Below are 27772 nucleotides of genomic sequence, written 5' to 3'. Positions count from 1 at the left end.
CCCAAATAAAAATGCTCTTAATATAAGGAAGAATCCTTAACTTCAACTCCTACCATATAGGCAATTTACTAATCTACCCTTTAAAATTTATTTTCTATATTTTTTGTACCACCACACTAACAGGGCAATTGGAATTTCGTATTTTTTGTTGTAAAACAATCAAAACTCTATTTTAAAGAAAAACTTAAAAAATTCATCCCCAAAAGATGTTGTAAAATAGTCTCTTTATAACAAAATGAATGGTAACTCTTTAAATTTAGAGTGCAGCTATTCACTTGCTAAATGTGAAAAAAACTAACAATGGAGGGTAGAATCTTGAGCAAGGAGAAAATGAAGAGGGAATATTATTTTACAAAATGAGTGGATTGAGTTTGAATTTTTAATAATGAAATATTCAAAGTTTGTTAAAATAGAGTGTTGTTGGAGATGAAAAATTAAGTTGAGCAGCTAAAATATTTTTTTATACTGTTCACTTGCTAGTTTAAATTTTTTTTAGAGTTTCTATTGGAGAGATGTTTGTTGGAGCTTGTGAGGAACCATTGTCTCACATCGACCATAAACTCTTCATAATTCCTCTTTATAAGTGAGTTCACTCATTGTTTGAAAGGAATTGGGCCAAAGCCATGAACTTTGAGCCTTGGACTTTGAAGATTTGGGTGTATATATTAAATGTCAAAGATGGACGGCTCTTGGGCTCGGTTGGACAAAAAACACAAGTACGAATTTTAGGATTCAGTTTTTTCTGAAAGGATAAGATTTTTGGAAAAAACTGATTACAAAAAACAGTTACATCCTTTCTGAAAGGATAAAAATGAACAACCATAACTGCTGCAAAAACGCCATTATATATATGGCTGTGATATTAGAAACGAAGAACATAATTCCATCGCTCTCTCTTTGATCCTTCACAGAGAGACACATAGCAAATTCGCCAAGAACCCAAGTTTGAGTGCAAGAACTTGGGTTAGATTGTTGTATCTTGCAAGATAGACATCTGTGAACTACTACACTGGTGTAGGGGCGTATTTTTTTCTTAGAAGATTGCTACTGCAAGTCTCTATCTTTCGAAACCAAGTCAGTGATTATTGTTGTGATTTTATATGGAAATTTACTAATTATTCATATTCTAGTAGATTGTATATATAATAAAATTGTGATTCGAATTGAAGTGTGCAATTATATATATATATATATATATATATATATATATATATATATATATATATATATATATATATATTATATGATTAATATTTGATTGGTTCTAACAATGCTCTAACTTGACCCAAAAATCTTCGAGACGCAAAAGTTTTAGCCCATATTTTGCACTTGAGCCTATACATTTTTGTCTTCTTGCAATCCTCAAAGCAGGTCAGAAATGAGATTTGTCCTAAATCTCAACAGTTAATTCATGAAAAAACATGTGCCGGAGAAAATTTCCGCTAATATATGTGCTCTAAAAGAAAGTTGAGTACTACTTTTATGGCTCGTTTACTAATTCATAATCAGATTGATGAGAATTAAGTTGATGAGGAATTGAATTGAGGAGGAATTAGAATGGGATGGAATCAGAATCAAATTCTTGTTGGAATTGTTTACTAAAACTATCTGGAATTGGAGTAGGAATGACATTAACTTATATAAACTGTTTACTAATTCACTTGAATCGGAATGAAAATTAACGTGATTACTAAAATGCCCCTATTGTAACTAATCTAATTTATATGCTAATTATTTTTAGTTAAACTGTCACAACCCGTCCCAAGATTTTCTTATTAAGGACGTGAAATGTCGGATTTGCCCTTAGCGGGGGTTAAGGTACGTGTGTGTGACATTATTTGGATTAATTCTATATAAGTTTTGGATTTAAATTTTAGTTTTATAAAATTTTGGTTAGGGATTAAATGGATGGTGATGATTTGGTGTTGGACCATCTACTTTCCCTGTTCTCTCCATCTTCCTCGTATCACTCTCTCTCTCTCCTCCCTCACGATTCCATGCTCTCTCTCTCTCACCCCGATTGTACGGACGAGACCCAAAACCATCCAAAACTCAGTGGATCGAAGCAAACAAGGTAAGATTCTTCATCCTTGTGATGTTCTGAGTTGATTAGTGCTAGTTTTAGGACATGGAACCTTCGATATCACGTGAACCCGAACCCTTCATTTTTGGTCACTGTTCATGCACACGTGAAATGTTGTGTTTCAGGGAATTCTAAGCTTATAGTGAGCTTAGTGAGGTCCCAAGGAAGCTCGGAGTGCTTCGTTTGAAGGTTTTGGACGTCGGGATCATTAGGTTCGAGTTTGGCCGATTTTTCTTGGATTTCCTGGTGAGATTTAGTTGTTTTTGGAGCTTTAAAGTAGTATATCGTGAATCTACATGTTTGGGGCTTCAAATTGATATAAAATACGAAGAAAATGGTTGAGAAACGAAGGAGAACAAGGAGTTTCACAGTTGCCCGGAAACCGGCCGCCAAAAAGTTCAGTCCGGCGAGCCGAGGTTAGGGATGATGCGCGTGGGGGCGCGTACAGCTTCCAAAAAATTTTCTAAAAATTTCTCGACGTCCGTGACGTCGAGTAGGTCAATGTGGTATATTCATATACCCAAATTGAGCATCGTATGAGAAGTTATTTCGAATTGTTGGTTATGTGTTTAAATTAACGTTTTTATAGTTGTTTTGCATATAGGTGACACCTATCCCGAGGACGAGCATATCCAGGGACGTCACGGGGGTTACGACCCATCGACGTATCAGTGAGTGAGCAGTTTTGTTTTCGTATTACCTATATACTACTGTTTTTCCCAGAAAATGTGTTTATATGAAAATATGATTTAAATTGCCATGCATGCAATTGTTGAGATATTTAAATTGATATTGATGCATATATATGTGAATTGACGTTGTGGACGCACATGTGAGTATCAGGTGAGTTATATGGTTTATATGAATGAATGATGATGTGATTGCGTTGTGAGCTCATAAACTGCACCTTTGGTATTAGTGCTTATAGTATTCACCACACTGCACGCTCGCCTTGGATCCAAGTAGGTGAATGTCGTACAGACCACTAGAGGTGGTTCCGACATGCCAGTCGTACAGACCATTAGAGGGGTTCCGACTGGTGGGTGACTTTAGATTATGTGCACAGATGATTGATGAGAGAAGCACTAGAGCGTATTATTTCACCATCTTAGTCGTACAGACTACTATAGGTAGTTCCGACTTATGTGCAGTGTAGTGCCGTACAGGTCACAGTTGGTGACTCCGGCACGGCCGTACATGTCACAGTTGGTGACTCCGGCTGGATGGGATATTGAGCTATAGAATCAGCCGTACAGGACCACTGCAGGGTCTCCGGTTGATTTATTATTTCACCTGAGTTATATTGATGCATTCATATTATATTTTGGCATGGCATGGCATATTCTTTCTGAGATGTTATGTTGATAGATGGTAAGCTGAGTTTTGATGATTTACGTATATATATATGTTTATATACTATTTTTCTGGGAAAGTATACAGGTTTTACGGTGAGGGGTTAAAAATGTTTTAAATGAAATGTTTTGGAAAATTTTGGTTTTACTGACCCACTCATCTTTGTTTTGCGCCCCTCCAGGTTCTAGTTAGCAGTTGGTGGCTCACGAGGTCTTTTTCGGCATTCTGACAGACGTTCTGCATGTAGGACTCACCTGCGGGTGTTGTACTTTAATTATGGTCCTACTTGACTGCACTTAGACCTACGCTCTAAATTCGTGTGTTTACTTTATAACTCTCTCTTTGATGCTAGTAGGTTTTTACTTTTAGTGGTTGGTTTAAATTCCTTTATATTTCTGTTATATCTTGCTTCCATGTCGCACTTTTGGCTACGTCACACTCACGTGACGGCCAGCACGCCTTGATTCTAGGATCGGGGTGTGTCATAAACTTTTTTATTTTTTTATTTTTATAGTAGAAAGTATATTTTTTCTTTAGTAAAACTTTTATTCTTTTTTTTCATTTTTTATTGAGACCCTCTGTCCTGCCCCATTACCCAAAAAAAGCGACACTCAAAAATTAAAAGTTAAAAAAAAAAACAAAAATAATAATAACAACCAGCGTTAGTCACGCACCAATATTATTGGATTAGGATTGATAATGCAATAAACCTCCGAAAAATCAATTAATTAAAATAAAAATAGATATAAAAACCTAGCCACTCGGTCGCAGCTTGTCTCAACTCGCTCGGTATCCTTCCATTGCTTTGTTTTGCAGCAGTCCCTTCCAACAAATTTCACAGTCAAGTTTCCTCAGCGGTGCGACGATCGGGTACGGCAGCGAAAAGGTACCTTTCCAGTCACACCAGTTGCCTCCCCTTGCTTTTTCTCCCTCCCCTACAAATCCCTCTCTCTTCATCTGCAACCGCCTCCCTTTTCCAGTCACCACCAGCCGCTCCCCTTTCCAGTCACAGTCGAGTCTCCTTTGCGGCCGACGAATGATCAAAATTGAAATTCCAAAATCCTCATCTTCTTCCCTTCTGATTTTGGTCATGAAACCATAATCCCGCAGGCCACGAAACCTGCTACATCTTCCTTTGTCAGAGAGAGCAGAGACAGAGGTTGAAGGAAGAAGGAGATAAGGGTATATTGGGCAGAAAAAGTTGATTCCAGACGGATGCTTTCTCAGGGAGTCCGAATACCACCTATTGTTCAGTAGTTCAATTCCGGGAAAATCAGTAACCTGATTCCCCATTTTGGATGGGTCCCACCCACACTTTCATTCCCCTAGTGTTGGTAAACACCGGAATCCCTTAAAAGTAGTGCAATTCCCATTCCCTCCTTTCTATTCCCCTTACGTAAACACGCCATTACTCATTAACTCCTCGAAAATAATTCATAGACCTACCACTAGTCATCATGATCAACGTAAAGGAAATCAAAATAGAGCTCAGCATCCAAGACGGGTTTGAACATGGACGTCTTTGCTTTCACCTAGTTGAAGAGATTTTTCAATGTGACTGTCACACGAAGTGGTACACCACGTGTTCCTACACAAATGATGAGTTATGTGTGTTAAAAGGTTAATAACTTAAAAATTAAAATTTCCACCACTTACATAAAAACACGTGGTGTACCATCCGTATTTCCGTCACAACTAAAAATTTCTCACCTCACCTCGTTGAAGATGTTGTAGAGCACACTGAAAACTGTTCCTAGGCCGCCCCAGTAAAAAGCTCCCCCACTCCCAGTAAACCAGATAATGTAACTTTGAAAATGTGAGATAATTTGATTAAAATATAAAAAAGATTAACAATAACAGATTCTAAATCATCCAAAGTCAAATTCACATATGGCATGCTTCATGACAGTGTAGTATAAAATTGTAAGCACGTTCTTGATTTTGAATTACGGACCAAACTCCAATAATTATATTGCCAAATGAAGAATTAAAAATCAGTAAAAAGAGATTCCAATAATTATATTGTCAAATGAAGAATTAAAATTCAGTAAAAAGAGACCATTGACTTGACTCAATTTATTTTTTTGGTTGGAAAGATGATATATAATGGATTAGGCTAATCAAACTATACTACATATATGGTATGGTTTTCGGATAACAATAGTAGTTTTACTCTCTATATCAACAAAAGATAGCAAAAAGGAATCGAGACATCTGGATTGGCCATCAACAAATAGGTTACTTTCTTCTTGCTCAAAGCAATTAGAAAGAGCTAATAGAACAATAGTCCAGGCCAATCCCCAATTTCCAAATTTTGTTAAATTATTAAAAACACTAGTAAAAGAATAGAAGTGGGAGGAAAAATTAAAAATCAATAAAAAGAGACATTGACTTGACTTTATTTTATTTTATTTTATTTTTGTTGGATGGATGATAACGAAAAAAATGAGACATTCTTAAATTTGGAACTCAAAATAAAGATATTCAGAAAACAAGCAATACAAAGTTTGATTTTCTCTTACGTTGTTGTGATCAAGCAAGATAGGAAAACGAAAAAAGTTCGATTGACTGTGGAGGGAGACTTGGAATTGACCAGGAAACTGGATCACCATGTATGGGAAGCTTTCATATGGTGACAGAGATAACCCACCAACCACAATGCAGGTAAAAGGGGATCAGGATCCTCTCCTGAGCAAATGGAGAGGATCCTTCTGATCAGGCCCATCGGACCATTCAAATTTTATCCAACGGTTATAAATAGAGGACTCCTCTAGAAGTTATAATAATTATAGTCGTTAGATAAAATTTGAACGGCCTGATAAACCTGATCAAGAGGATCCTCTCCATTTGCTCAGGAAAGGATCCTGATCCGGTAAAAGGTGGACAAGAATTGTACTTTTGTTATAAAATATTGTTTCTTATCCTATTAAATTGTGAAGGCAAGTTTCGAAAGGAAACAAAAGCATAAAGACAAACGAAGGTTTTGAACCAATGAGCAATTTGGATGAACTAATAAATTTACTTCCATTGGCAAACCATTTCTTTTCTGCACTTGCAAGTCGGTTTCCAAGACTATTTATTCTCTAATGCATTAGCTAGCACCCAAAAAAGTGAGCCCATAAACTCTAAATTCTTACCTACTTTTTGTTGGATTGTATACCATTTCTCTTTCGATAATACTTATATTCCTCACATGGATAATGCACATATTTTACTATTTTGTCCAGTTTTTTGTTTGAACAAGCCTCGGGTGTTCTTTAGGAGAATTTTTTTTGTAGAGCTTGACTTATCATTGGATTTCATTAAGTGGCACTATAATACACTCAAAACTCATCACGTGATAAGTCTTAAATATAATATTTTATCATTATTTTATATTTAAAATTCTCATAATTATTTTTCCTACTAATTAATATATAATATGGATCAATCTAATGTTTCCTTTTGTTTTTTTTCTTCTTTCCCCCTATTTTTTTTTCCCCAAATTTACCTCCACTTTGTTTTGCTGTTGGGGCTGTTGGTGTTCACTGTCTCTCCCACTTCTTACTCTCTCCTAGTTCTATTTCTTTCTTTCCTTAAAAAAAATAAAATAAAAATATGCACCCTCTCCAATTTTATCATGGAAAGCAACCAAGAATCTGTAAGTTTCTTTTCGCTCTTTATACAATAGTTGATTTGATCATGTGAACTTGACATGAATAACCCACATATTTATAGGCGTATAAGGGTTTTTTTTTCTTTTTTCTTTCTTTTAATTGGGGGTTTTTGGGTGAGGGTGAGGGTGTTTGGTTTCTTTTATATTTTTGTTCTTTAAAAAAATGCGCAGGTACTGGGAATATAGAGCTCATGAATTGAAAATGGATAAATTGAAGAACGATGTGAGATCTTTATTTATAAAAAAAATGCGCAGATGCTCTTGGTTTTGAATTATAAACCAACTCCAATAATCCTATTGCCAAATGAAGAAATAAAAATCAATAAAAAGGGACCATTGACTTGACTATTTGTTTTTTTTTTTTGCTCAAAGGATGATAATGGATCAGGCAAGTCGAACTACACTATATATAAGGTTTGGTTGTCGGATTATAATAGTAGTTTTACTCTCTAAACCAGCACAAGGCAGTAAAAATGAACCAAGACATCAAGATTAGCCATCAACAACAAAGTAGGCTACTTTCTTCCCGCTCAAAGCGATTAGAAAGAGCAAATTCTCCGATAGAACAACATCCTCCAGTCCCCTATCTCCGAATTTTATTAAATAATAAAAACGATAATAAAAGAATATAGGCGGGGGAACGCAACCCAAACCCCCGAAGAGAAAAACAAACAACAAAAATGAAAAACAGGACGAAACTCAAGGTCACAAGTATAAGCGATAACTACAAAATCTATAACAGTGGTCCAACATTTATAGCCTTATAGGCACTAGCAGCCGCACTGAAAGAAGCTAAGGCATTAGCAACTTCCGCGCGCTATGAACTTGCGTTTCTTTTATCATTATTGTGCCATTCCAGCCTACTTTGGTATGCCATATTTGTTGACGTTTCATGTCAGTTTTTTCATGTTCCATACTTTCATATAAATTATAGTATGTTAACTTTAGGACTAACTACATTTTACACCCATTAGGTTTAAAATGAGTTTCAAAATGGGTCACGAGTTTCTAATTTCTCACATTGTACCAAGAGGTTTTTGGATCTCATCAATTTATGTTTTCAGTCACTCTGACTATCTAGCCCTTCGCAAAATTGATGTGATAAATGTGGGACCTATTTATAAATTGTCATGGAAGGAACACCAGGGACTAAAACTAGTAATTTGGAGCTACGAGGAGCTCTGCAAACATCACAGTCTTGTCCTTGACATCCTTAACGGAAAGGGATCCTTTCCGAATCCACTTTGTGGGGATCCTAGGGATCCCCACATAGGATCTCCACATCTTAACCATTCATCGTATATCGTGCAGCCAGTTTTCGTCAGATTCTATTTGTGTTTAATTTTAAATAAAAAAAGTTGAATGATTGTTGATCGCACGATACACGATGAATGATTAAGATGTGGGGATCTCTAAAATTCCCACAAAGTGTATCCGAATGGGATCCAATTCCATCCTTAACAACCTCATACAGCTCGGTAAACCATTTCCTACAACAGCACCTGCAAAAAGGTCCCCAACTCTTCCTATTCTTGCTGCTCTTAAGCAAAACCCGACACCGAAAAATTCGCAACTAACTTGTAATCGTTTCAATCAAAACTTGAGGACAAGAGAAGAACATAGCAGTATGAAAAAAAACCAAATAAAATGCTCTTGATATAAGGAAGAATCCGATTTTGCTTCAATAGGAAGCTATGAATTTCTTAGTTGAATCCAGTGACTATTACTTTTACCTACCTTATTGACCTACCAAGCAAATTGCAAAGCTGCTTTGTCTTAACCTTCATGAAAGAATTGCAGAATTGAAAAGCACGAAGAAGCTTAGAGGAGAAGAAAGATGTATTTCTGATATCTCAAAAACTATTATTACAACCAAACTTATCTAATACAAGCAGCTATTACTCTATATAGGCGGTTCACCAAACAATGGTCTATGTCCTAAGCTGCTGCTGATGTGGCAGTCTTTAATGACCTAGCATACATTCAATACACCTATCATAATATCCAATACACCTGGCATATATATCCAATACCCCCCTCAATCTTAGCTGGGATAGGCAAGCTTAAGATTGAAACAATGGTGAAGGAAATCAGGACCATGAAGACCTTTCGTGAGAACATCAGCAACCTGATCTTTTGTTGAAACATATTGAATCACCAAGTCACCCTTCTGTACCCTCTCTCGAACAAAATGGAAGTCAGTTTCCAAATGTTTGATCCGAGAATGCTGAACTGGATTCAAGCTAAGTGCTATGGCCGACTGATTATCACAATGAATTAAGGGAGGTGAAGACAGGAACTGGTGGACATCTCGAAGAATGAGCCTGATCCATGCTATATCAGCAGCTGTATGTGCAAGAGCCCTATACTCTGCCTCGGTAGAACTCCTTGAAACAGAAGCTTGCTTCTTTGATTGCCAAGATATTGGATTTTCCCCCAAATAAACAACATATCCTGTGATAGACCGTCGAGTGTTGAGATCGGCAGCCCAGTCTGAATCACTGAATGCAGACAATGCCATGGAAATCCCTGATGTATATGTAAGACCACAACGGAGAGTCCCTTGCAGAAATCGTAAAATACGTTTAACCATACCAAAATGAACATCTGTTGGTGAGTTCATATATTGACAAATAGTATTAACAGCAAATGCAATATCGGGCCTAGTGAAGATTAGATATTGCAATGCTCCAACCAAACTTCTATAGTGTGTTGGATCAGAAAGAAGAGTACCCTCAGTAGTAAGAACTTGATTGTGAGGTTTGCAAGGTGTTGCACAAGGCTTGCAATCATCCATCCCAGCCTTATGTATAAGATCCTTAACATACTTGGCTTGGTTAACAAATATATCACCATTAGCCTTGTATTCCACTTGAAGTCCCAAAAAATAGGCCAATTTTCCCATGTCTTTGAGATCAAAGACTGCACCTAAAGTGTTTATCACAGATTGAACCAGTGTAGAGCTAGATCATGTGATGATTATATCATCAACATACAGCAAAAGAATGACCACATCATCACCACTATTCTTCACAAACAAACTGGAATCTGAGAGTGATGCTTGAAACCCCACTGCTTGCAAGTAACTGGTGAATTTATCATTCCAAGCCCGAGGGGCTTGTTTAAGCCCATATAAAGACTTTACTAACTTACAAACATGTGTAGGGTAATCAGGATGCACAAAACCTCTAGGCTGTTTCATATAAACCTCCTCTTGCAAGTCGCCGTGAAGGAATGCATTTTTTACATCCAGCTGCCTAAGATCCCATTTATGTGTTGCAGCTAAAGCTAAGATCAAGCGCACAGTGGTGTGCCTAACCACTGGACTAAAAGTCTCTGTGTAGTCCAAACATTTCTGTTGACTAAAGCCTTGAGCAACAAGCCTAGCCTTGTATCGAGATATTGTACCATCAGAATTCCTTTTAATTTTATAGACCCACTTACTGCCTATAACATTTTTACTAGAAGAAGAAAGGATAAGAACCCAAGTACCTTGAGTTTGTAGTGCGTCAAATTCTTCTTGCATGGCAACCTGCCATTGAGGAATCGGAGAAGCTTGTTTAAATGTTGTAGGTTCTGAAGCATCAACAATATCAGCAACAAATGTAAACCCTCCAGAAAAAGGACTATCTTCACTTAAAGTTAAGGACTGCACTTCAGGAAAATTGGCAGTGAGAGCGGAATAATCCTGTCTTGAAATTGTACCAGTTTTCAATCTAGTTTGAATGCCCTGTGGTAGAGAATCAGATTGTGAAGGAATTGCAATTGGAGAAGCAAGACTTGGTAAAACAACCTGAAGCTGGCTGGATTGGAGGACAGGCAACATTAGGGTAGAATTGGAAAGAGTAGCATTTGAACTATGTGTAGCGTTAGATCCAGAGTCCTGAGATGATGATGATAACCTGTGAGAACTAACAGTAGCTAAGGTTGATATAGATGAGTGATGCACTCCAGGACTATTGAACTGATGTGAAGATTCAGTGTGAGGTATAGATGCTGGAAAAGGCAGTGTAACAATTATAGGCCTTGAACTCTGTATATCAGGAGACTGAGACTAAATAGAACTCTTGATAGGCTCTAAATCCTTATAAGGAAAACAATTTTCATCATATAATACATGCCTTGAAATAATCACCTTGCCAGTCACTATATTATAGCAAAGAGCACCCTTATATCCGAAAGAATAACCTAGAAATACACATTGTGTTGACCTAGGTTGTAACTTATGAATATTATAGGGCCTCAAGTAAGGATAAATGGCAGATCCAAATACTCTCAATGATCCCAACTGAAGTTGCTGACCAAACAACTTACTAAACGGAGAGTCCATCTTGAGTATCTTACATGACATTCGATTGATGAGAAAGACAGCATGTGCAACCGCATAAAACCAAAACTTTTGTGGAAGCTTAGCAACAGATAAAAGAGTAATTGCTGTTTCAATGAGATGCCGATGTTTCCTTTCGGCCAATCCATTCTGCTGAGGTGTATAGGGACAAGATATATGATGCAATATTCCATTATTATCCAGATAAGTCTTAAACACATTGCTCATAAACTCACCACCACCATCAGTTTGTAAGATCTTAATTCTAGCATGAAACTGATTGTCAACATACGCACAAAATTTGAGAAATGTACCAAAAACTTCAACTTTATTTATTAACGGGAATATCCATACAAACCTAGTGGCTTCATCTATAAAGGACACATAGTATCTATAGCCTTCCAGAGAAATAGTAGGAGATGGTCCCAAACATCACTATGAATTTTGTAAAATGGGATATCAACTTTATCTATCTTGTCTAAGAAAGGTAATCTGCTCATTTTCCCACTTATACAATGTGAACAAACTCCGCCTATGTAAGTTTATCTTACATTGCCGGTCCCAAGCCCGGGTAAAGGAGGAGGGGGAGGGCGTCAGGTAGTCGACAGCCGGCACTCCACAATTACGTCGAATCCTTATGAAAATGAATTCAGAACGAAATCGCGCTAAAGCTAGGGCGTCACCCGTAAGTGGCGCGCTGTGTGGCCCGAGCACAGTGATAAGTGAGCAAGGGTCGCTGTATCTCCATAGGCACCCGGATGCAGTGTTAAATGAGCAAGGAGGCCATAGAAACTTCTTTTCGAACGACTCCACTCAAAGTTGTTTGGGAGCATATGCACCTATCAACTTTACACGGGACACACAAAAGAAGTACTTTGATTCCATTGGACGGGGGAGGGTGAAGAAGCTAGGACAGAAGGGTAGAGTTCAGGAGAGTATAATGCGTTTAGGAATGTGGAATATAGGAACCTTAACGGGAAAATCTATGGAAGTAGTGGAAGTTATGGTGAGGAGAAGGATAAATATTATGTGCCTACAAGAAACTAAGTGGGTTGGTCTTAAGGCAAAGGATCTAGAAAACTCAGGGTTTAAACTTTGGTACTCGAGCACAAATAGAACGAGAAACGGTGTTGGCATCATCGTGGACAAGACATTGACACAAGATGTTGTAGATGTCAAGAGGGTAGGAGATAGAATCATGGCAATCAAGATTGTAATAGGACAAGAACTTATCAATGTGATTAGTGCGTACGCACCTCAAATAGGGTTGGATATGAGTTCGAAGGAGAAATTTTGGGAAGACCTTGGAGACTTGGTGCAAGGAATTGCTCAGACGGAGAAGTTATTTATTGGAGGAGATTTAAATGGACACGTGGGCAGGGAGACAGGCAACTATGGAGGTTTTCATGGTGGCCATGGTTTTGGGGAGAGAAACGAGGATGGGGAAGCTATCTTGGATTTTGCAATGACATATGATCTCTTCTTAGCCAACACCTTCTTTAAGAAGAGAGAAGAACATGTGATCACCTACAAGAGTGGGTCGTAAAAAACACAAATAGATTTTCTTCTAATGAGGAAAGGGGATCGTATAACTTGTAAGGATTGCAAAGTTATACCAGGAGAGAGCGTGGCTAATCAACATCGCTTGTTGGTGATGGATGTACATATCAAAAGAGTGAGAAAAAAGAACAAGACTTGGAAGTGCCCAATGACTAGATGGTGGAATCTAAAAGAAGAAAAACAAGTCATTTTCAAAGAGAAAGTAATCACCCAGTGTGTGTGGGATAGAGAGGGGGAAGCTAGCCAAATGTGGGATTCCATTGCTAGTTGTATCCGAAAAGTAGCAAAAGAGGTATTAGGAGAGTCCAAGGGCTTTGCCACACACCAAAAGGAATCTTGGTGGTGGAATGAGGAGGTACAAACAAAGGTGAAGGCTAAGAAGGAATGTTGTAAAGCCTTATACAAGGATAGGACCGATGAAAATGGTGAAAGGTATAGAAAAGCGAAGCAAGAGGCGAAGAAAGCTGTGAGAAAAGCTAAGTTAGCGGCTTTTGACGATATGTATAAGCGACTAGATACCAAAGAAGGAGAGTTGGATATCTATAAACTAGCTAGAGCAAGGGAAAAGAAGACAAGGGACCTAAACCAAGTGAGGTGCATCAAGGATGAGGATGGAAAGGTTCTTGCTACAGAGAACGCGGTTAAAGATAGATGGAGAGGTTATTTTCATAATCTTTTCAATGAAGGACAGAAAAGGAGTGCTTCTTTAGGGGAGTTGAGTAACTCAGAAGAGTGTAGAAACTACTCTTTTTATCGTCGAATCCGGAAGGAAGAAGTGGTTGTAGCTTTGAAGAAGATGAAGCATAGAAAAGTAGTAGGCCCAGACGATATACCAATCGAAGTGTGGAAAGTTTTGGGAGAGACAGGTATAACATGGCTCACTGACCTTTTCAATAGGATTTTGAAAACGAAGAAGATGCCAAATGAGTGGCGAACGAGCACTTTGGTGCCTATCTACAAGAATAAGGGCGACGTACAAAATTGTATGAACTATAGGGGTATTAAGCTAATGAGTCATACAATGAAGCTCTGGGAGAGAGTCATTGAGCATAGATTGAGGCAAGAGACACCGGTTTCGGACAACCGATTCGGGTTCATGCCAGGGCGCTCAACCATGGAGGCAATCTATCTCTTACGAAGATTGATGGAAAGATATAGAGATGGGAAAAAGGATTTACACATGGTCTTTATAGATTTGGAAAAAACGTATGATAGGGTCCCAAGAGACATTCTTTGGAGGACTTTAGAGAAGAAAGGAGTACGAGTAGCATATATCCAAGCTATAAAGGATATGTATGAAGGAGCAAAGACTGCCGTAAGAACTCATGAAGGACAAACCGAAAGCTTTCCCATAACTGTAGGATTACATCAAGGCTCATCCTTAAGTCCTTACCTTTTTGCGTTGGTAATGGATGAGTTAACAGGACATATTCAAGATGATATTCCTTGGTGTATGCTTTTCGCAGACGATATAGTGTTGATAGATGAAACTCAGGAAGGGGTAAATGCAAAGCTTAACCTTCGGAGAGAAGTGTTAGAATCTAAAGGTCTTCGCTTAAGCCGATCAAAGACAGAATATATGGAGTGCAAGTTCAGTGCAAATGGAAGCCAAAACGAGTTAGGGGTGAGGATCAGAGATCAAGAAATACCAAAGAGCGATCGTTTTCGTTACCTATGATCTATCTTGCAAAAGAACGGAGAATTAGATGGAGATCTCAACCATAGAATACAAGCTGGATGGATGAAGTGGAAGAGTGCATCCGGCGTGTTGTGTGACCGCCGTATGCCACTGAAGCTCAAGGGAAAATTTTATAGGACGGCAATAAGGCCGGCGATGCTGTATGGCACAGAATGTTGGGTGGTGAAGCATCAACACGTACACAAAATGGGTGTAGCGGAGATGAGGATGCTTCGTTGGATGTGTGGGCACACAAGAAAGGATAAGATTAGGAATGAGGATATCCGGGGTAAAGTAGGAGTAGCCGAAATTGAAGGAAAGATGAGAGAAAATCAGTTACGGTGGTTTGGACATATGCAAAGAAGGCCTATTGACGCTCCGATTAGAAGATGCGACTATGGGACAGAGGTTCAGGGCCGAAGGGGTAGAGGAAGACCTAGGAAAACTTTGGAAGAGACTCTAAGAAAAGACTTAGAGTACTTGGATCTAACGGAGGACATGACATGGGACCGAGCACAATGGCGTTCAAAGATTCATATAGCCGATCCCACTCAATGACTTGGATTTTCCAAGTCTCCAACTGAGAAGTTTTCCTCACTCGGGAAATTAAGGGAATACTACCTCAACCTACATGCTCCACTCACAAAGCTTCAACATACAAGCTTCAACAAAAGAAAATTTAGAGAACTTAGCGAAGAAGGCTTTGGTGTATTTAACACAATACGTTGAAATGAAGGAAAGCTATTTATTAATATCCCCGATAAGTCACAAATATGTAGATATACATGAGTCAAAATAAACAAACAAGAGGGAGCCTTCACAAAGGTTGCTTAGGAGAAGTCTCAGCAGTCGGTAGAGCCCCAGAAAGAGCAGGCACTTGAGGGGGATCATTTGGAGCCTCAGTACTGGACAGAACCCTAGAAGGAGGAGGCAGCAGAGGTTGATCATTTGGAGCTTCATTACGCGGTACAGCCCCAGAAGACGAAGGCAATAAATGCCTTTGGAACAAACCCACAAATCTCTGATGATCAAATAAAACCTGACCATCAGATTCCTTCATCTGGTCAAGCTTCCTCTTCATGTTTGTAGCATAGTCATGTGCGAGCCGGTGCAACTGTTTATTCTCATGCTTGAGCCCTCTAATCTCCTGTTTGAGACTCATTACTTCAGCCGCCAATGATTCAACTTGGCGGGTTCGAGCAAATAGGCATTGGGTCATGTTAGACACATAACCTGCACACTGAACACTGAGAGCCAGAGAATCCTTAACAGCCAACTCATCAGACCGTTTGGAAAGTAGTCTGTTATCTTTGGGAGTGAGAAGGTTCCTGGCCACTACCGCAGCGGTCATATCATTCTTCATCACGGAATCCCCAATGGTAAGAGGACCAGTAGGGGAGACGAATGATGGGCGCCATATGTTGTCTGGAGAAGGCGTGGCTGCCTCTTCAACAGGGTTCAAGTCAAAACGACGGTCGGAGGGGCCAGACATTTTCAAAGGTGTTGAAGAGAGAAGAGGTCGGACAAATCAAGATCTTAGAAGTGCAAGAATGGAGCTTCTACTGGTGGAGATTCAAGTGTGCTTTGGAACTTAATGCCAGCCTCTATAAAAATCTGCACTCGACGGAGCTTCAGAAATCGAAGAGGCGTTTGCTTTCTCAAAAGCTGGGCTGCTCAGAGACCACGAGACGTTTGCTTTCTCAAAAGTTGGGCTGCTCAAAGACCACGAAGGCCGATCTCAGAAATCGAAGAGGCGTTTGCTTTCTCAAAAGCTGGGCTGCTCAGAGACCACGAAGGCCGATCTCAGAAATCGAAGAGGCACCTACTTTTCCAGCCTTGTCAGCACATGTCAGCTTTGCGGAAATTATGGGCATTATGTCGAAGATTTCTGGTGAAGTAGAAAGCACATGAATCTTACTATTCAATCACCCACTTCCCACACGCAACATTAGCTCATGGGTACCACAGATAACTTTGCCAAAGTTCTCTGACAAAGTTGAGACACATGAAGCTTGCGGCTCCCACTACACCGCTCTGACCAAGAAGGGTAAAAGAATAGCAAAGAAACAGCACTAACAAAGTTTAGACACATAAATTTTGAAGGTCTAGCTACCATATTATTACCCACAAGGGTAAAGGAACAGTACCACTGCTGGATAATTGGCAAGTCCATGTGTGTCAACCTCTGTGCTTCGTGGTAAGATAGACTAGCAAACATGCCCAACCTTTTCTCACACTCGAGAAAACACTCCCAACAAGATTGTTTGCTCCAAAATCGAAGAGGCACAGCCCTCCGAATCTCGAAAGCCAGACTCCCAACATGATTACTTTCTCAAAAATCGAAGAGACATCGCTCTCCGAATCTCGAGAGCCAGACCCCTAGCAGGATTGCTTTCTCAAAAATCGAAAAGGCATCGTTCTCCGAATCTCGAGAGCCAGATCTCCGACAGGATTGCTTGTTCGAAAACCGAAGAGGTACCACTTTCCCAACTTCAAGAGCCGGATCTCCTTGGATAAAGCTTGTCTGTAATCTTTACACGCAACATCAGCTTTCCAGATACCACATACCACTTTTTCAAAGTGCTCTGACAGAGTTAAAACATGTGAAGCTGGCAGCTCCCACTACCGTGTTATGACCAAGCAGGGTAAAGGAATAGCATTACTACTTGTTGTTAGGGAGACTCCTATATATGTTGACCTCCATCCCCAACAGACAGGCAGACCTGCAAAAATGCTCAACCCTTCCTCATATCTGAGAGGGCACTCCCAAAGAAGCCTTTCGAAATATTCAGCTTTCTTTCCCCCCGATAATACCTCTGCAAACAAGCTACACTAGAGCAAGAATATCTCATATCATCAGGGTTAAAAGCAAGAGTATCCCATATCATGTTTTTTCCCTGTCTTTTCCTTTGGCCTTGTTCTTACCTGCAAGACAAGGAGAAAGAGAGCAATCAGTCAACACTTGGAATCAAGCTTCCAGTCAGGAACTGACTGCCTGGAACCCCTTACTTGATTACTTACCTGGCATTGCTCTCGAGTACTCATCTTCAACATCTTATGCTTCCAGGGAAGATACCGCATCTGCCTGAGGAACATATAGGGCAAGTGAGAAGGATACAAGGAAGCATGTGGAGACAAGCGTAACAGCACACGTGCCGATACATCCACTACTCTGTCAAAAGCAAAAGTATCTCATATCAACAGGGTCGAACGTACTATAGATTTGATGGACTTGTTTTGACCCTCAAATTCTTCAGTCGGCCTTATACTCCGGAGGAAACCAGAAAACCCTCAAACCCAGTTCAAGAATAAGCCTGTGGAAAGTTACTTCTTCAAAAGCAAAAGTATCTCATATCATCTCTTCTCATTTTTCTTCTTTTTATCCTTCATGCTGCCTGCAAGATAGGGAGAATGTGAACAATCAGCCGGAACTCGAAATCAAAGTTCTGATCTGGGACTGATTGCTTGGAGCTCTGATTGTTTACCTTGTCTGTCACATTTTTCAGCAGATCCCCTAGCTCGGCGACTTGGAGGACTCCTACTACATGGTTGGTATCGCGCTTGACCAATCCTGAAACTACAAGTAAGCTTCAAGTGAAATTGATACATTACCTTGTGCATCTCCATCAGTTAAAGATACCACCCCTGGATGGAGGAAGAGTACTTCCAGAGAAGATGCCACATCTACCTACGAGACAGATAAGGCAAGTCAAGATGATACCACACTCCGGAACTTAGAAGTTTCGTGATTACGAGATCATTCTCCCACAATATTTCCTAATGTCATTTGTATTAAATCATTCACTTGTACTCACTAAAAGAGAGCTTGAACCTATGTACTTGTGTAAACCCTTCACAATTAATGAGAACTCCTCTATTTCGTGGACATAGCCAATATGGGTGAACCACGTACATCTGGTGTTTGCTTTCCTATCTCTATCCATTTATATACTTATCCACACTAATGACCGGAGCAATCTAGCGAAGATCACAAAAAGCGACCGTTTTCGCTACCTAGGATCTATCTTGCAAGAGAACGGAGAATTAGATGGAGATCTCAACCATAGAATACAAGCTGGATGGATGAAGTGTAAGAGTGCATCCGGCGTGTTGTGTGACCGTCGTAGGTCACTGAAGCTCAAGGGAAAATTTTATAGGACGGCAATAAGGCCATCGATGTTGTATGGCACAGAATGTTGGGCGGTGAAGCATCAACACGTACACAAAATGGGTGTAGCGGAGATAAGGATGCTTCGTGGGATGTGTGGGCACACGAGAAAGGATAAAATTGTGAATGAGGATATCCGAGGTAAAGTAGGAGTAGCCGAAGTTGAAGGAAAGATGAGAGAAAATCGGTTACGGTGGTTTGGACATGTACAAAGAAGGCCTACTGACGCTCCGGTTCGAAGATGTGACTACGGAACAGAGGTTCGGGGCCGAAGGGGTAAAGGAAGACCTAGGAAAACTTTGGAAGAGACCCTAAGAAAAGACTTAGAGTACTTGGATCTAACGGAGGACATGACACAAAACCGAGCGCAATGGCGTTCTAGGATTCATGTAGCCGACCCCACTTAGTGGGAAAAGGCTTTGTTGTTGTTGTTGTTGTTGTTGTTGTTGTATACAATGTGAACAGATACTAGCATTATCATCAGTAGTACAAGAAATATTAGAATGCTTAAGCATAGTAGCTAAAATGTCATTGGATGGATGACCCAATCTCTGATGCCACAAAGATGATTTTACTGCATGTCCCAAGAAACCAGAAGCTGGAGAAATAGCACCTAAGCTCATCACTGTTGGAAAAACATGGACTGGAATCTTGAATAGTTCATTATTGCTACTCTTTCCATGATGTAGAAGCACCCATGTTGCCTTGTCCTGCACAAAAAACTGTGATTCATCACAAATAAACCAACTGTGATTATCGGCACAAAACTTCTTGACAGAAAGTAAGTTAACAGTTAACATAGGGACATGTAGTATGTTTTTGAGATGTAACATATGAGATTGAGTTTGCAAAGTGCCATGACCAATGTGTTTAACGTCCAGACCTTCACCATTGCCTACAACAATCTTCTCAGTGCCTTCTTAGGGAGCAGCTCGAGTTAAGACAGTTACATCAGGACTCATGTGATGAGATGCTCCTGTGTCTACAATCCACGAGTCACCTCCTGCAGACTCATTAGAATTCTGAGCTGTCATTGCTGGAAAGAAAGGTTGAGGAGAAGTCAAATTACCCTGAGGCATGATTTGAGATGAATATGGAACTGCAAGATTCTGAGTTGAATACTGAGTAAATTGAGGGAAATTGCTTGCAGAGATATACTGTGATGCAGTGGGAAATAATGGAACATAAGATGGATTTTGAGGATGAAACCCTTGATTGGCATAATTGGCAGATAAAGAAGCTGGAGGTGGAGTGCCTTGATATGCATAGTTACTTCTATGCCTGCAATTGAGAGTAATATGCCATTTCTTACCACAAATGTGACACTCTTGTATTGGCTGTCCATTATCATTTCTGTACAAACATGTAACTGCAACATGACCTTTTCTGGAGCAAATTTGACACTCTGGAATCGCATCAAATCTATTCGAAGTGTTTCCTGACCAGGATTGCCAAGAATTACCTCTGTTAGATCCATTGAACCTATGCTTATAACCCCCATTTCCTTTAGGCCTGTATGAGTTAGAGCTAATACAAAAATATCTCTGCCCTTGATTACCACCATTATTAGAATTGGATGAAAAACCATTTCCAGCAATAGGACCATTACCATTTGACTGATATCCTCCTTGAGAAGATGATTGAGACAAAGTCTGGGAATTAGAACCAGTAAAACCATAACCAAAGCTCGGAGAAGCTGGAGCAGAACCAATCACATATGAATCTGATGAACTGGAAGAATTCATACCAACACCAAGTGGAGAATGACCATTTACATACATGGCAGCCATACTGTGAACTAAAGATTGAACTCTACTTTCAATATTCTTTTCTGCACCAATCAACTGTGCTCGGAATTCCTTAAATGTAATAGGACTTTCCCTTGCCAATATGACAGTTCGAATCATATCATAGTCAGGAGGTAAACCAGTAAGAGCAGCAATTATAAGATCATTATCACAAACCTTTTCACCAGCTGCTTGTAGTTGATCCTTAATACCCTTTAATCTCAGCAAGTATTTATCAATAGAATCACCACCCTTCTGCATAGTGTGTAATTCAGCTTTCAAATGGTTCACACTAGCTTTAGAAACAGACATATAGCGATCTTGCAAAGCTGTCCAGGCCTCATATTAAGTCTTACATCCCACTACATGCTCAATCGCATCATCACTTAATGTAGCAATTAAAAGACTAAGCAATGCCATATCTTTCTTAACCCATTCTTTATAATACTAATTTCGTTCGTAACACCAAGATCAGGAATAAGAACAAACTTGGGAGGACAAACCGATTCACCTGTGAAATGATCAAGAAGATCGTATCCACGAAGCACAGAACAAAATTGAAAACTCCATTTGATAAAGTTTTCATCATTGAGCTTAATAGTGAGCATTCCCAACAAACTCTCAATCTTTACAGAAGTCGACATGATTACTAGCAGTAAGATTTTCCCAAAAGATCAAAGCAAGATATCAACCTATACCCAGAGAAAATTGCACCACAGCAAGAAAAACCCAGATGAAAAAGTAGCCAAATTTCGCCCAAAAAACCAGAGCACTAATGAAGAAACCACCAACAAATCAATTTCCAAACTATAACAATCTATAAATCTTCAAGAATCAAATACATGGCATCGGCCTTCATCAAAGAATCAAGAAAATCATAACACTTCATTCTTGGCATCGGCCTCGGAACATCTCAACAATCAACAAAATAGTAATGATTTACGGTACGGCATCGGCCTTCAAACATTCATCAATTTCAGAAAAAAAAATCACAAACATCAAGAACTGCAAAACTGTACAGCTATATCGCACCAAATAACAGAGGAAAAGGGAACGAAATCACCATCAAAATTCAATTGAGCAGCGGAAAATTAACCCAGCACCAAGAGCGCAAGCGATTCTAAGCTCGTGATACCATCTTAACCTTCATGAAAGAATTGCAGAATTGAAAAGCACGAAGAAGATTAGAGGAGAAGAAAGATGTATTTCTGATATCTCAAAAACTGTTATTACAACCAAACTTATCTAATACAAGGAGCTATTACTCTATGTAGGCGGTTCACCAAACAATGGTCTATGTCCTAAGCTGCTGCTCATGTGGCAGTCTTTAATGACCTAGCATACATTCAATACACCTATCATAATATCCAATACACCTGGCATATATATCCAATACCCCCCCTCAACAGAGTTTGAAATAAACAGTATTACAAACTCATATGATGAAACATAGAAATTGGACAGAACCAAGAACGAAACATTTATTGAGAAAAACAATGCAACACAAATCAGAAACATGTTGCTCCAACATTTATTGAGGAAAGACAGGTCTCATAACTGAGGCTTTTCGAGCCAATTCAGATTGGATTTTTCTTTTGTCACCTTGATTTTGTCTCTGGCTAAGAAGGAATCCCAGAAAGGTTTCTTCTCTTCATCACAAATCACTTCCTCTAACTGCTCGTCAAGATCCCACACTGATAGAGGCAACTCCTCCAATCTTGAGCATTGTCCCATGTTGATCTTTCTTAAACCTCTCATCTTACCAATGCCTTCAGGCAACTTCCTAATGCCGAAACAATTATACATGTCAAGGCAGCGCAACTTAGTGAGGTTTTCAATTGAAACCGGAAGCCTTACCAACTCTGTACAGGACCTTAGTCTCAATACATCCAAATTCTTCAGATTTCCGATCTCTTCAGGCAAGCAAGATAGCTGATGGCAGTTGGTGATACTAAGCACCTTCATACGAACAAGATCACAGAGCTCGGCAGGCAGTTCCACCAAATCATCGCAATAGTCGATATTCATTTCCTCTAGACCTGGCCAGGCATCAGAAATTTTGATGGAACAATTGTGGAAAGCTTGACCCATATTACACATGAATAACGATATCTTCTTTAGACTCTTCAATGGTACCCAGTTCTTGGTTATGGAATGAATTGAAATGCTCTCTAATCTGATTCTCTTCAGATTTGATAATGATTCCAGAAGATTAAAATTACTCAATTCAGTAGGTGATAAACCATAGTTTGTGACTATTAGAACCTTCAGTTTGTCAATTTTCTGCACAAATTCAGGTAAGGCATTGTTCTCTGTCTTAAAATTCAAAACTAGAACCTCAACTTGTGGTAGATGAACACTCTGCCATTGTGTTGGGTACGTTCCATCTGCAAACAATATGCTACGAGATATGAGTGGGTGAGAATTAAATGAAACTTTACTGCATATTTTAGCGTGTGTGTCTGTGTGTGCACGTGCATTTGCGTGTGTACATATGCATGTACTTGTTTATGTGTTGATGTGTGTGGAGAAAATAAATGATAGTGCTATTCAAATCTGAGTGTGTGTGTGTGTGTGTGTGTGTTTGGATGTGAGCATGCACGAATGTGTATGTATGCGTGTGTACATATGCTGGTCATAGGTAGATGCATGTATATACATTTTATAAAGAGAGAGAGACGGGACAACCAGAGGAGATAGATAATAGGCGAGCATTGATGGGTTGAGACTTCTGCTCCCTCAACCACTTGGGTTGATTGCGTCCACTTAAGACAATCAGTCTTTTTCTATCTTCTATTGGGTCTAGTTTCGCAATGTAGATACCCAGATCTCTAAGCATATCATGCTGGCGAACAAAGTGTTCGCTATAGTAGTTATCCAGAATCGCCATATTCTCATTCCTGGTAACAATGCAAACTCAGTCAGTTGCAGACTTGCAGTTGTATATTATGGTAGGAGCTACTCATGAATATAGAAATTTTCAAAGAGAATATTGTACTGGAGAAGCATAAAATCTTGCGTACCTAGTGATCACAAGATTTGCCAGACCTTTCCTGGCGAGCTCGTGGAGGTTCTTGATGGACCGAAAGTCCCCATCTAGCATATATAACTCTGACCACATATCAATGAAAGCAGCAGCAGAGATTCTTTGATCTTCAGGAAATGAAACAAGGTCCATGAAACATTCCCTGATGATAGCCTCTTTGTCACCTAAGGCATCTATGCTACTTTTAAGGCAAAGAAGCAACGTAGTCTCATAATCAAGAATAGAACCTTTACGCCAGTCTTCTAGTCTTGAAAGCCAGGATTCTGCTGCTTGTCCACTAAGTGAGTTCCCGGTCACTGTAATGGCAAGCGGAACTCCCTTACAGTGCTTTAGTATCTGCAGGTTAGTTGTACCAAATGATGTCAACTACCATCTGAGTTGCAGACTGTAAGTTCAAGTTTCGTTTAACATCTCAATGGTTTCATGAAAATGGTTAATGACTACCTACTTATCTTGATTGTTATTTTAGTTTTAGTTCTTAATTAAAATCATATGTGATTCGTGAATGATCATTTGCACGTTCATATGGTAAAATGGGTGTTCGCTTCTGTGCCTTGATAAGTATATTGTGTCATGAATTGCATAGTGAGAAATAAACCTCTCTCAGGAGATCTTCTGGAACAGACAAGCTATCTCCCAGGGCTGCTGAATGACGCAAAAGAGTCATTGAATCTTTATAATTCAAGGGTTTGAGTTTATACGGAGTGCCAAATCCTGGAAATTCAGATCTCGATGTCACCAAGATCTTGTAATTTCGCAATTTCAATTCAACAAACTTCTGAAGAACAGAGTTGGACCAAACATCATCCAGGACCAGCAGTAAAGGATCTTGTCCTGCTTCCTGAGACTTCATGCGTTGATATAGCTTTTCTACATCTGAGTTGGGGTGTACCGAAACAGTGACAAAGAATATATTTTCCTTGAATTTATCTATCAAAATACAATACAAGAAATAATTTAGATAAATGTGTAAACAAAAAACAATACACGATGGTAACATTGAGGTAGAAAAAATTAAATCTTGATCTCAAGTACAGCCCTAGTATATGCAAAGAGTATGAAACGAGTAAAGTATTCGTAATGGAACGTAGTCCAATCATGAAGCTAGTGTAGTAAATTCCTACTCATGAGGTTTTCCATTTATATTCCTGTAAGACTCAGATGTGAACCGTAATGGGGACGATTCTTTACTGATATACCACAAGTGTCTTGGCAAAAAGAAAGCTTGAATTTTGAAACCAGATATCCAATAAGACATAATATTCAAGCAATTGAAATATTACACTTGTGGATTAACTTTGGTGTTATATATATCCGAAGCTGGGTTTGATTTGGTATTAAATCAAATTAATTCATACAAAAGGCTTCAACTCAACGAAGGACATCTATAACACTTCTCAATTAATTAGCAATTAGAAAGTATTATCATACCTTTGACTTCCTCATCTTGACAGAATTTCGTTGCCAATGTGGTTTTCCCCCATCCTCCGGTAGCAGTCAGCACTAACATTGAGACATCGTCCTTAAGAAGCATCTCCTTCAAATCCCTCAAAGGCTCATCCAATCCAACTGTAACACGTGGAAGTTCTGGAACTGAACCAAATGTCTCCCTTGAAACAGCCAAATGTATCCCCATATTCGATTCAATTCTGCTGATCAGCTTCTCCATATTCCTCACCGAAACCGTGCTTTCCTTCACATCCCTTATTCCCTGAACGTTTAGTATTTCCAGAAATCGTTGAAGAGATCCATCCCAGTCAATCAGCCTGTTGGCGTATTTGTATCTTTTGTACATGCTCCACCATCGAACCTTTTTGCACTTCTGAACGAGCTCTACGCCCTCCTCCAAATGTACTTCCAAGTTTACCAGTTCCTTATCCGATAGATCCAATTTCTTGTAGGATTTTTCTATATATTTCAACCATGGTGCCAAAGAGTCTAACCTGGATTTGATGCCTTTGAGGAGGGGCTTAAAAATTACATTCTTGGTAATCAGCTCATCGAGGACATCATCCAGCACATTGAACGATGTTCCGATAGCAGCCCCGCCGATAAGGCCGGCTGCTCCACTCATTCCTTGATTCTTAACAACAAAAACCAACACCAAAATCAGAAAAAACTTACAAAAGTAGAGGAAAATTGGCCGAAACGATCATTTTTCACCCAATTGCGGAAATTATCAGTTTTCAGTATGTCGCCGATACTTGATAAGAATTACGAATTTGGGATTTGATTTCGGACCATAGCCACTTTCCCAAAACATTAACAGATTAGAAACCGTAGAAAAGTGAGACACATAAATTTGGTTTCCAAAATAAAGAGATTAAGAAAACAAGCAACACAAAGTTAGGGTTTTCTCCAAACTGTCTGGGTTTTGGCATATAAATACTTACTATCGAAGCTCGAAAGAAATTTCGGGGTTGTAGCGCGTTGACTTCAACAGTAGCTGCACCAGGAAAATTTCCGAGTTGGAGTGTGGAGGGAGACTTGGAAATTCACCACGAAACCAACTTTCACAGTGAGAGAGAGACCATATTATTAAATTGTGAAACCAACTTTCGAAAGGAGACAAAAGTATAAAGACAAACGAAAGTGTTGAATCAATGAGCGATCAACGGTGCTGATCACATGATCCCTAAGAAAATAATTCGACGATGATCATTTTCCTCAATTTTAACCATTCTTTCTACGTTGCAGTAAACTGCTCTTCAGTCGAGTAGTACCGATCATATTTTGAAAATTTAAACTTTGCAATATCGACGATATCAACTGTAGTATCTGATAAATGGCATATTGATTATATGCATGCATTAAATTAAAATATGGTAAACTACATCTTAAAATATCTCAATATATAATATATAGAGAGTAATGTTAGGAAGACTAAATATATAGATAAATTTTTTTCTACTTCCTTGTTTGATTGATCCAACACCTCTTTGTACTTGGCTATGTCTTTGATCAGCGGCTTTAACCCTTCTAGCGTGGAATCGAGATCTCCGAGGAGCTCTCTAAACATCATAGTCTTGTCCTCGACATCCTTAACAACCTCATACAGCACAGTAAACAAGGCCCCTACAGCAGCACTTGCAAAAAGCTCCCCAACTCCTCCCATTCCAGCTTCTCTCAAACAAAAACCGACACCGAAAAATCCGAAAACTAACTTGTAATAATTTCAATCAAAACTTAGAGACAAAAGAAGAACAGAGCCGTATGAAAAACCCAAATAAAAAAGCTCTCTTGATACAAGGAAGAATCCGATTCTGCTTCAATGGGAGGCTAATAATTCTCGTCACGTGACATTGTATATTTAATCAATGATAGAAAAATTACATATGGTATATTTATGTTTTATGCCTAACCTTTGTATCATATATTTATATTTTTAGTTTGTATCCACTTTTAATTTGCAACATTTTTTTAAAATTTGTAGTATTTTCTTTTTAGTTTTATTTTGTGCCCATGTATTAATTTCTTTTAGGGCCTATATTTTTTTAAAATTCATTTGTACTCATAATTTTTTAATCTTTTATATGTACCCTAATTTATTTATAATGTACCCATTCTTCTTTATTAATGTACATATGTGAAATGTACCAATTTTTTTAACACTATGGATACATTATTTTGCCATTTATTATTTCTTATTTTTACATAGTATTATAATGAGGAATTTTAAATTTATAGGATTATAAACTCATAAAATATCAAACAATTAATGTCAAAACTATGAAAATATAAATATTAATAGTAATATAATGAGGTGTACAAAGTCAAGAGACTTTGATCAGAAGAATCCTTAACTTCAACTCCTACCATATAGGCAATTTACTAATCTACCCTTTTAAATTTATTTTCTATATTTTTTGTACCACCACACTAACAGGGCAATTGGAATTTCGTATTTTTTGTTGTAAAACAATCAAAACTCTATTTTAAAGAAAAACTTAAAAAAATTCATCCCCAAAAGATGTTGTAAAATAGTCTCTTTATAACAAAATGAATGGTCACTCTTTAAATTTAGAGTGCAGCTATTCACTTGCTAAATGTGAAAAAAACTAACAATGGAGGGTAGACTCTTGAGCAAGGAGAAAATGAAGAGGGAATATTATTTT

General features: G+C 38.8%; 4 protein-coding genes across 5 annotated transcripts in view; 1 reads left to right on the top strand and 3 right to left on the bottom strand.

Moving 5' to 3' along the window:
• Positions 1-27772, bottom strand: part of LOC126613946 (probable disease resistance protein At5g66900) — a 52258-nt gene that overhangs the window by 6925 nt on the left and 17561 nt on the right. The window lies entirely within an intron of this gene.
• On the top strand, positions 18197-19284 carry LOC126613963 (uncharacterized). Its single transcript, XM_050281595.1, has one exon. It carries the CDS (start codon positions 18740-18742, stop codon positions 19229-19231), a length of 492 nt encoding a protein of 163 aa, XP_050137552.1. The 5' UTR covers positions 18197-18739; the 3' UTR covers positions 19232-19284.
• Positions 19422-21668, bottom strand: LOC126613956 (uncharacterized). Its single transcript, XM_050281591.1, has 2 exons — positions 19894-21668; positions 19422-19534 (listed from the first exon to the last, which is right to left on the bottom strand). The coding sequence occupies exons 1-2, from the start codon at positions 20921-20923 to the stop codon at positions 19494-19496; spliced, it is 1071 nt and encodes a 356-aa protein (XP_050137548.1). The 5' UTR covers positions 20924-21668; the 3' UTR covers positions 19422-19493.
• Positions 21796-26017, bottom strand: LOC126613952 (probable disease resistance protein At5g66890). The gene is made up of 5 exons (XM_050281587.1): positions 25089-26017; positions 24256-24587; positions 23635-23993; positions 23300-23511; positions 21796-22998 (listed from the first exon to the last, which is right to left on the bottom strand). Exons 1-5 carry the CDS (start codon positions 25729-25731, stop codon positions 22163-22165), a joined length of 2382 nt encoding a protein of 793 aa, XP_050137544.1. The 5' UTR covers positions 25732-26017; the 3' UTR covers positions 21796-22162.

The sequence above is a fragment of the Malus sylvestris genome, chromosome 2, assembly GCF_916048215.2.
Source record: "Malus sylvestris chromosome 2, drMalSylv7.2, whole genome shotgun sequence".
In the NCBI taxonomy this organism is placed as follows: domain Eukaryota; kingdom Viridiplantae; phylum Streptophyta; class Magnoliopsida; order Rosales; family Rosaceae; genus Malus; species Malus sylvestris.
Note: the sequence above shows the minus strand (reverse complement) of the source record. Positions and strands in the feature narration are given on the sequence as shown.